The 10,639-nt window shown below is 34.5% G+C and overlaps 1 protein-coding gene across 1 annotated transcript; it reads right to left on the reverse strand.

Annotated features, from left to right (window-relative positions):
* Window positions 1-2: 2 nt before the first annotated feature.
* LOC112275928 (putative methyltransferase PMT23) lies at window positions 3-5,930 on the reverse strand. The gene is made up of 9 exons (XM_024506704.3): window positions 5,326-5,930; window positions 2,981-4,127; window positions 2,688-2,837; window positions 2,146-2,416; window positions 1,861-1,971; window positions 1,533-1,704; window positions 1,029-1,292; window positions 674-868; window positions 3-481 (listed from the first exon to the last, which is right to left on the reverse strand). The coding sequence occupies exons 2-9, from the start codon at window positions 4,106-4,108 to the stop codon at window positions 265-267; spliced, it is 2,508 nt and encodes an 835-aa protein (XP_024362472.1). The 5' UTR covers window positions 4,109-4,127; window positions 5,326-5,930; the 3' UTR covers window positions 3-264.
* Between the last annotated feature and the right edge of the window lie 4,709 nt (window positions 5,931-10,639).

Genomic DNA, 10,639 nt, shown 5'->3' on the forward strand with positions numbered 1-10,639 from the left:
GATTGAGAGTGCCAAAGCTGCAAGGAATGCAGCAACACTACCTTAGTTCGTTCTAATGTCCTAAACAACCCGCCGTTTACAGAGCTGACTGATTTACAATACAAGTCTTGCTGTGAAGTGCTAACACAAGTCCACACCTGGTCACCCCCGTCGTTACAAACTGACGCCCAGTAGGGTGAAAGATTGGGAAGGCATGATAACTATGGATTCTCTGCTCAAGTTTCGATTGGGCCTATATCAAAAACTACGTCTTTCTAAAACCTTCTACGATGACTCCTTGGGGTCTGGTCTCCAGAATTTCTTCTGCACAGCGAGGAGCTCCTCATTTTGCTTTGAAAATGACAGTTTCACATCCCAGTGAAGTGACTTGAGAATCTCCTCCACCTCAACTAGGTTGGACTTCTCATCGCGGAAGATAGCCCAACCATCGGGCCGCAAGATGCGGTCCATCTCCATCATCAAATGTACTATGCTACATTCCCTGCCAGAAATTTAAAAAAAAAAAAAAAGGAAAAAAAGGAAAATCTGTGAGATAACTAGACTCGAAAATTGTTAACACTACACTAACAAGACGTAGTGTGAACCTGTAGCGGCAAAGATCATGGCGTTTCTACGTCTTGGAAGAGCGTGTTATGACATTGTGAAATGATTCGGAGGTCGAGAAGAAACTTACTTTGCCTTAACAGAGGTAATCAGGTGATCTACATGGAGGAGATCGTAAGTCCTGGGGTATGTGCTGTGAGGCTCGCACCAATTATGGTACATGCCAATGAATCCTCTGTCGTAAATGATTGGAAGTGTATCTGGTTCGGTTACGGGCACAATGTTCAACACCCACACCTTTTCCGCTCTAAGTGCAGCAGCGAATCTGTCCAACCGAACCCAGCATGACGTTTCATTTGATTATTGTCATGGAACTTAATCAGCGTCAACAATCAAATAAAATCAAATCAACAGTAGGTGTAAAAAACACGAGTATCGCCCGCAAATGACTTTCAGAGAAGCCAAGGAGTAGGAGAAATGCTTACCCTCCGTAGCCAGCCTTCATGTCCATAACATTTCTAATAGTGCTCCAATCAATTCCAAGTTCAGGCAAGTAGGTCTTTGCTACAACACGCTCCCAATGTTTGGTATCAGTGTCGAAATCTTCGGGAGCTGGCTTCCCATAAAGACCAGTATCCTTCGAGTTCAACCACTTGGGAACAGCCGTGGCTCGGAGAGGCCACTCCTCGGGCCATTCAGAACGCTTGGTATCCGGAATTTTGTAAATACATGGTGTCATCTTCACATACCTGTACCAATTACATTCCTAATAACTTAATAAACCCAGATGTGTTCTGTCACCGAAACAAATGACGTGATGGAGGCCCAAAAGATCTAGAAAAAGAAAAATGATTAGCGTGCATTGACCTCCAGGAATACACAAGGAATCCATATTCACATGTTTTCTAAGTGATGAAAAATTCATTATCAGTTCATGCATTCTACGTCACTTGTATTTTAATGACACTCGTGATCCAGAATCCACGCACCAAGCAGCATTCGGATTGTCATCCTGACACATCTCAGGTCCCCCACCCGTTGAACTTTCGTATACTTCATTGGTTGCAGGTTTCTGGAAAATTGCAACTCCAATCTGAGTCTCCTCATCTGTTTCCTTAGCCACCATTTTCCAGCGCATAGCCTCTATCACGGCAGTCGTGTCTGCGTCACACATCATGTCAACAACTTTTCATGCACGGACCTGATCAGATCCATAAAAAAGAAAAACATACTTGATCAGCAATAAGATCACGATGCATGCTCCACATCTCTTCTCGATAACTTCCAAAGCTTCACTCACGTGTTCATCGTGAATACCTTTCCAGATCTGCTTATCCTCTTCAAGGTCCTGATAGACGGGGGTAGCAGACCACACAAAATGGCCCCCAGGTCTCAACACTCTGTTCAACTCCAACAGCAACTTGCCACCTGCGGAGCACCAAGGTAACTTAACATCATCATATTTAAAGCGGCTTTGCATCGCATCTTGAAACCAATTCACAAGCAACCTGCATGCGAACAACTATAACGCATGCAGAGTATCAAGAAGAGTAGTTGAAGCATTGAAAGGCACGTATTCAAAGTGATTACGAGCGTGATTACCATCAACGTGCCAAGGCACCCGGCAACGAGCACAGTGAACAACGTCGAATGAGTTGCTGGAGAATACAAGACGTTGCGTGCCCATTACTGATGAAAAGGCAGGAATCCCTCTTTCCAATGCCAGCTGCACTTGAGCTTCATGCTCATCTCTCGGGGCAAAAGACATGGCTAGCACATCCCTGTCATATAGGTAGCCTCCAAAACTGGCAACACCACAGCCTACATCCAACAAGACTCGTGTGTGTTTTCCCCATCTAATAGTTGGGTAAATCTGACGAAAACACACCCCATAACTTGTTCAGCATATCTTCCTTACAAATGAAACTGGAGAATCATGACAATATAAAGATTTGATCAAAACTACGATCCTAAGAGAAGTAACAAAATTAGCAAAGCAAGGGTTGAACCATCACTTAACATGCTCAGATTTAGCATTAGGTCACTCAGAGACCTCATATGCTCAGAAATAATGCGACTCCACACAACAAGAAAGCATAAACAATGGATAGCTAAGCAAGGTTCAAGACCCGGACACACTATACCTTCTGCACCCAGTCGATGTAGTGGCCAGCACCATGCTTGAATTGTGTTCCACCACCAGGAAAAATAAGTTTCTCGCCCTGCTTTTTTACCCAGTTCTGATCCTTCTTGTATTGAGCGAGACCAGCATGAGGTACATTGTTATACCACGTCTGCGGTATCCATGTTATCAGAAATTAGACACCTTTTTGAGAAATGTGATAAAAACCCACAGCTGGCACGGTTTGAAAAATACCAAAAAATTAATCTAAATAGAATCAGCAAGAAAGTTACAGTGTACAGGGATCGAACGTACTTCGCTACGACTATCAGGCCATTTGATATGCGGTTTATAACCAGCAGGCAAGGGCACCAAACACTTGGGCAGCTGTTTGGGAGTAGGGCAGTGGCGCTCTCTATGCTCGTAATGCTTGCGCTGCTTGTGAGTGGTAAGCCATTTCTTATTGTCAAGACAAGGGATATAATCCTGAGCACCGCGCCATTCGCAAAGCTTCCATTTGTATTTCGGGGCTTCTACCTTTGCCACCGCTTCTTGAATGACAATCGGTGTAGTAGCCATCTCCTGCTTCTCTTCAATCTTCTTCTCTTCTTCGGTAAGAGTCGCAGGTTCAGTCTCCTCAGAGGATGAAGTCTCGGGCACTGCCTCAAGGTCAGTCTTAACGACATCAGTAAATTTCTTTGTCGCTTCCTTCTCTTCCGTAGACTCTTCATCTTGTGATTTCCAAGAGCTCGTAGCATCCTGTGAGTCCGGGTCTGAGGTGGTGTGTGACTCGCTAGTATCGACTGAAGGAAGCTCATCAGCATCCTGACTCTCACCCTTCGTCCCGTCAGCGCTTGATTCGTCTGTTGCATCTTCGATCGCTTCATGCTTCTTGGCAACAAGAGAGTCCCCAATATCGTCATCACGCTGGACCTCCTCCTTGACTGTGCGGCTCTCTCCATCCTCCACAGCGTCCTCCTTGGCCTCGTCATCGGCTGGTCCTATCTTCACAGCTATCTTGGCTTCCTCTTCAGCCTTCTTAGCTTCCTCCTCAGCCTTTCTCTCTTCCTGAAGAGACTTGTCTAAGATCGTGCTCTCGTCAACCTCTGGTGACTCTTCTTCTGGTCGCCTTTCAGACTCGTCACTTGTTTCCTCACCCTTGTCGTTTTCATCTATGCTTTGATCAGCTTCAACCTTATCTGTCTCATCATCTTTAGAATCGTCATCCAACTGTGCATCGACCGAAGCATCAGTAGTCTTCTCAAAATCCTTGATTGTTTCGCTTGGTTGTGTAGCAGTCTTATACTGCACATCTTCTATTGGTGCAGGGCTGGTGTAAACCCAGACTCCAATGAAAACGAAGGCGACAAAGAGAGACCCAAGAATGATAACATGCGGCGCGGGCCCGCGCCGCTCCTGCCTGCCATGCTTAGGGAACACCATGGCTACTTATTCAGACCAGCTGGAAAAAAAGAAACACATCAAAACTGTGAGTCCAAACATGCTTGCCACGGTAAAAAGCCTTCCAACACACCCAAGAAAAACAAAAAATTTACTGTGTTAACATGCAAGCAATTTTCAATGAATCCATTTGATCTGACATACAGTCTTGAAGTCCAATCATAGAGCTCACTGCGGGAACCCACGACCCCTTGCAAAAAATTCATCCTCAATGCAAGGGTATGATGTAAAAGTGCAAACGAGCCTCTCGAAGTTAATACCGAGCATTCGGGATTCTGTTTGAAGCATGCTTCCCTCAGGAAAGAACTAGAATTTGCACAATAGCATGAGAAGACCGAACTAAAGTTATAAAACCCAGGCTACTTCGAGAAACATTTACAACACTCATGCGGCAGTAAATTCTTTACAACCACCTTTGAGACACAGACCAACGCCCTGAGTTCCAAAGCGAGACCTTCACTAGTGAGTCCATGAGTATCTAGACTCAGTGCAGAAAAACGCAATCTGTTGCTGTGCCTTCATACCTAAGGACTACACATCTCCTCCGACATGGACAGGCATATCTCTGTTCTCCAAGATTTGAATGAAATGCTACCGAAGAAGGGCAAGGCGGCCAGGTTTTAGGAAAAAAAAACCTTGGGTGCGGGAACAGACATAAGCGGAAAACTGAAATGGCTGCAGAGAAGCAGTATGAAGAGAGGAGCTGCGAAAATATGAAGAGCCAAAGCGGAATGAATCTCCACAAAACAAGGAAGATACCAATCATCGGACGTTCACTAGGTTACAACAAACTTCGAAAACATACAATTTTGACCTCTCTTCGGAACATACTCGTAAAAGCTCCCAACGCCCTCAACACCTCTGAGGCATCGTAACAGGGGAGATCTACCGACATGGGAAGTTTCTCAAACTCCTCAAAAGTCGTCCTTATCCTCTGACTTCCCCACTTCCCGAAAATGCAAAACACATCTTTCTTTGAAACAATCCACAGAATCTGCTCCGCAACACTAAACATTCACGGCCACGTCCACCTCGCTTTCCTCCAACAGACCAAGCCCTAACATCCACAAAATCACCACAACTGAAGCTCTGCGACTGCAAATCCAACTTTTCTCTTCACGAGAGCTCAGATCCTCGCCACATTACAGCCCCCAACTCTCAACACCCAAGCAACTCACACCAAAACCTCAGATCCGGACCTGCGCAGCTTGTGACGCCGCCGTCTCAGTGTGACATCGCCCAAAACTCCTCCTGCGAACTGGTCACTCACTAATCTGACGAGCAGCCGCAGTAGCAGCAGCAGCAGCAACTGGTGTTGATTGAGGCTGATGAATGAGCCTGCGTTCCTGACAACAACACCATCAACAGAAACTCGCCACGATTGACGCCGAATCGCAGACAGAGCAGTAACGATCAGATCAAGGGTCTCAGACCACAAAACTAACTATTCTTCTAGCGTGCGGGAGATTGATTGCAACCCAACCACGGAGGGAGGAAGAGGGAGAATAGGGAGGACCGAGTTGTAGCAGGGAGGGAGGGAGGGCCTAAGACCATGCCCCCGGGGCTTCCATATTTCCCCTTCTTCGACTGCCTGACTTCAGGTCTCTCAATTCAGTCCATCGCTGATTTAGCGTCGTCCTCGGCAAGACAAGACAAGGCTATAGATAGATAGATGATGATGATGACATCTCACAATCTGGGCTTTGCTTTTACGACGATGACGATCCTGCAGGACTCAAAATCTATCGACCCCTGACTGCGGTATCCGGATTCCACTAAGTTACATACACCAGGTTGCTTGCTTGCTTGCCGATTGATTCTGCTCCACATCTCGCTTCTTTCACTCCATCGCCCTCCCTCACTCCTCGTGCCCACGCTGCTTCCTCTTCTGCTTCTCTTCTTACTTTTTTCCTTCTTTCATTCATTCTGTTTTTTGTTCAAGCTAGAATGTATCAGGTCGTTCGACTAGACCCATCTGGGGCTTCTGCCGCCTTTATTTTATTTTATTTATTTATTTATTCTGTCCACAGCTGGATGGGTACCTGAGCGAATGCAGGATATTATTCTGAAACTGGGTATAATAATAAAATCCTTTGCATTTGGGGGCTAGTGTTGGTGGGGGTGGGCGTCTTATAAGCCTTTTATTTCGGGGTCTTGAATCTTTAATAATTTATTTTTTACCTCTGCTGTATGCTGATGCCTTCATGGATTCGTGAATTAGTTCATAATCGGTCTTTTATTTGGAAGAGGTTTTACAGCTTTAGTAGAGCTTTGCCTTAAATTGTTTGTGCATACAATGTTTCAGATTGTCGCAGTGTGAGTTGTATTTATGTTTTTCTTTTAGGTTTATTGTTATTTATTGTTATTAAGTTTTGTGGAACATTTTGCAAGATACCAATTTTCTTGATTAAATTTCTTGACTTGAATGTGTTAGGCAGTTGGTTATGGAAATATATATATATATATATATATAGGCCCTCACTTTATCATAACTAAAATTAAGATAGTCAAACTCCTTACTTTCTTGGTTGAGGAGGAATCTCAAGATTCTCAAACAATTTATTCATCTGCATTACAATACCAAAGTGCACAATCTCTTTAATTTTTTGTCAGAACACAATTACGTTATGTGTTGACCACTACTCTTTCATGGCATATGACCTATATTAAAACAATTTCTTATTAATTTCTAATTAAATTTTAAATTTTTTATGAAAATGAATTTTGTAACTTGTAATTTTTTATTTATATTTATATTTTTATTATTTTATTGATCTTAATTTTAGAAATTACTTATATTTTCTATGCAATCATGAACATCTTATCAGCAAGCAAAGGCCTTTTAGATGGTTAGAAGTCATTTTGTACTCAAAACCTCATATGATTAGATAAAACTTAAATAAATAAGTCTTAATTATATTAGTTACTATATCCCTAGATATATTTTAACTATTATAAAATCCATAGTAACATATTAAAGATAATTTTTGGTGGGTATATTTTATTTTCCTTCAGTTAAAAGTTCGTCTTAAAAAAATCAAATAATTTTATATTTATACATTAAAAAATACATTCTACTTTAGAATAGTTGATATATACATTTAAAGACAAATATCTTACCATGTGAACTGTTGTAATTATGTTATTTAAACTTGAACAACAATTTGATTTGTAAAGCTCAATAATTATCTTTTTTATTATAAAAAATTTGAAGAAAAAATAATACATTAGAATATCATATCTTGATTTATTTGACAATAATCTACAAGAATTTGTTTTATCCAAATCTAAATATTTCAATCCTTGCTTATTTATTTTCATAAAAATATCTGTAATAATTACCATATTCTTTACTTGAGGATAAGTGATAATCTTGATATCATGTGTTATGAAATGAATTTATAAAAACTAAATTTATGAAAAAAATTAATCAATTTGATTAAAATTCTTTATAATTATTTTGGTAAAGTCAAATAAATTAAACTTAATTTCTTAAAGTAAAATATAATAGATATTTTTACATACTAATTTCATGAAAAATAAAAAGGTAACAAAGAAGTTGAATATTTAATTTAGGATATTTTTTAGACTTATCAAATTAAGTGTAGTAGCATGCCTATGATCAACTACAAAAAAACAATATAAAAAAAAATCTTATATTATTTCAATTAAACTTATTTTTTTATAATTTTTTTCTTATTGCTTCAAGAATTTGATCCACTTTCATTCAATTATAAAAACATTTAATCAAAATACACATTGTCTTTTTTTAAAAAATAAAAATTATATTTTAAGTAATATAGCATTAGTTCTAATATATTTAAAATAAAAAACTCGAAATCCAAAATATCTTCTTTGAATAAAATAATTTATTATCAATATTAGATTTTATTATTTTTAAATATATTTAAATAAAATTTTAAATATATATATATAATTTATACATATTATATATATATATTATATATATATATATTATATGTATATTATAAGAAATTTTATGAGTCTTTAAAAGAACAAAAAATAATTATTAAATCATCTATTTTATCAAATTATATATTAAATTATATTTTTAGATTTTTTATAGCCATTTTATAAATAATAAATTTTATATAATATTTTTAATAATTTATAATCTTCAAAAATAATATGCACGGTCTTATTATTATTATTCTTTGTATAGTTGAATTTTTAAAAATAGCCAAAGAAAAATCTAGCAAAATATTTTGAATTATTAATTTCAAGAAGAAAAAAAAATACATTTATGTAGATATGCTTTGAAAAAAGAATAAAAAATTAAAAATACTTAGATTTTATAGATTATATGTTTTTTAAATATAGGTAAGTAAAAACTTATAATTATACAATACCAAATTTTATTAAAAATTATAGTAAGATATCTTATTACCAATCTAAAATATGAATTTTGATGTGAATTTTTATGATTATATTTTAATAATCTTATAAGATGATTTATCTTAATTCTATCATAATCAAAGGCCCAATTTGTGTTCAATAACTTTATAGAACTTTTTAAGATTAAATAGAGTCTATTAGCATGTATTTATCTTATAAGTATTTTTTTAAATTATATTTTAAAACCACTATTTGTTTTAATAAATTTATTGATAAAAATGAAATAATTCTAATTTAGCATAGTTTCTTAGTTATTGTGGTTTTACTAATATCAATCATCTCATTACATAAATCTATTTTATTTAAATAAGTAAGAGTAGGTAGAAATAGATTAGATCATTAATTTCTTCAAAAAATACATTATAGAAATAATTAGGCACATATCAAATCTATAAGTGTTTTATTAAACTATAGTAATTTTTTTATAATTTATTCTAATTTTAGAAATTTATTGTAGACAAGCATTTTAACTCAAAAACTTGGCTTGCAAGTCCCATGGTTCTTAAAGAAATTCTCTTAGATACTTTATTATTTAATATAAATTGAGGCAAGATTAATGTCATTTTTAATCTTATTATTTTTTTCTAATATTAGTTTGATATTTTTTGGTTTTTTTGTATCTTATAAAATTATTTTTGGTATTTATATGATATATATATATATATATATATATATATTTGTTTTTTTTAAAAAAATATAAATAACTCATGTGATTGAAATTAAAAAAAATATATTATTTTAAAAATAAAATATTTAAATTTTTAATAAAATATAAATTATTTCTTTAAAAAAATATATTTTATTAATATTAATGTTATTTTATTACTATTATTTTATAATAATCTCTTAAAAAATACATTATAATTCTTTAATATGTAAGAGAATCAATAGAAAAAAATTATTATAAGATAAGTATAAAAATAAAAATAATAAAAGATATTATTATGAATTAAATTTATTTATTATATTATCTATATTTAGAATAATTAATTAAAAAGACATAAAAATCAAATAAATCTCTTTATTAAGTATATTGCATTGAATTGCTATATTAATTTTAGATTGTTATAAAATTACAATATGATCTATCAACAAATCTATATTTTTCTTTTTAAAAAAAAATTAATAAAAAATAAAAAGTATATTTTTTATATTTATTAATTTAATAAAATTTATTCTTATGTTTTTAAAAAATATTATCTAGTTTTAATATTTCAAATGAAGTTCATTAAAATTTTACTTAATACAATACTTCTATCTTAGTTTTTATTGTTTTTAGGTCTAAAAGTTCCAAAATTATAATATTAGATATATTTTTGTTATAATTTTGATTTATTAATAAAAAATAATAATTCTTTTATTACTATAGACATATATATATTTATTCAAATATTTATCTATATATTTAAGTAGAAGTAGGTAAAAGTAGATTTATTTCATAATATTTTTTAAATTAACTTTTTAGAAGCTTTATAGATATTGCTTTGACTTTACATGTATTTGCAGTTGATTGGTAGGTTAGAAACTTGATCAATAAGTTAACCATGTGTTAATAACTTGCAGAACAAAGTAACTATGTAGGACATATATAGATAATTTGCCTTGCAAATTAAGTCAAATGTCTAGTAAAGTCAACATATATTGGAGATCCTATAGAATATTGTCATATAGCTTTTAGTTAGATAATATATATGGAGGCAAGAGTGAAGCCTTTTTCATTCTTGTCAATGCCTTTCTAGTCCTTAGTCTTATTTCAAGACTTTCTAATGTTTTTTTTTTTTTTTTTTTTTTTTTTTTTTTTTTTTTTGTTAAATGATAGAAGAATGTATTGAGGATTTTCTTCTTCAAGATTTATATTCTTTGACAATTTGATAAGAGTTTTAATTTATTATTCTTATCTTATTTTAAAAGTGAATAGATTACTCTACTTCTATTGTTTATTTTGAAGGTTGCAAATTATCCATCTTTAAGTAAACTATTTAATTTTTTAACATTGATTTTTTTCTTAAAAATAGTAGATTATTTTTTTTGAAGAAATTTTTATTTAACATTAGAGATTATGGATTATCTTCCTCTGATTTGACTTATGGATTGATT

The sequence above is a fragment of the Physcomitrium patens genome, chromosome 23 (assembly GCF_059467195.1).
Source record: "Physcomitrium patens ecotype Gransden chromosome 23, ASM5946719v1, whole genome shotgun sequence".
In the NCBI taxonomy this organism is placed as follows: domain Eukaryota; kingdom Viridiplantae; phylum Streptophyta; class Bryopsida; order Funariales; family Funariaceae; genus Physcomitrium; species Physcomitrium patens.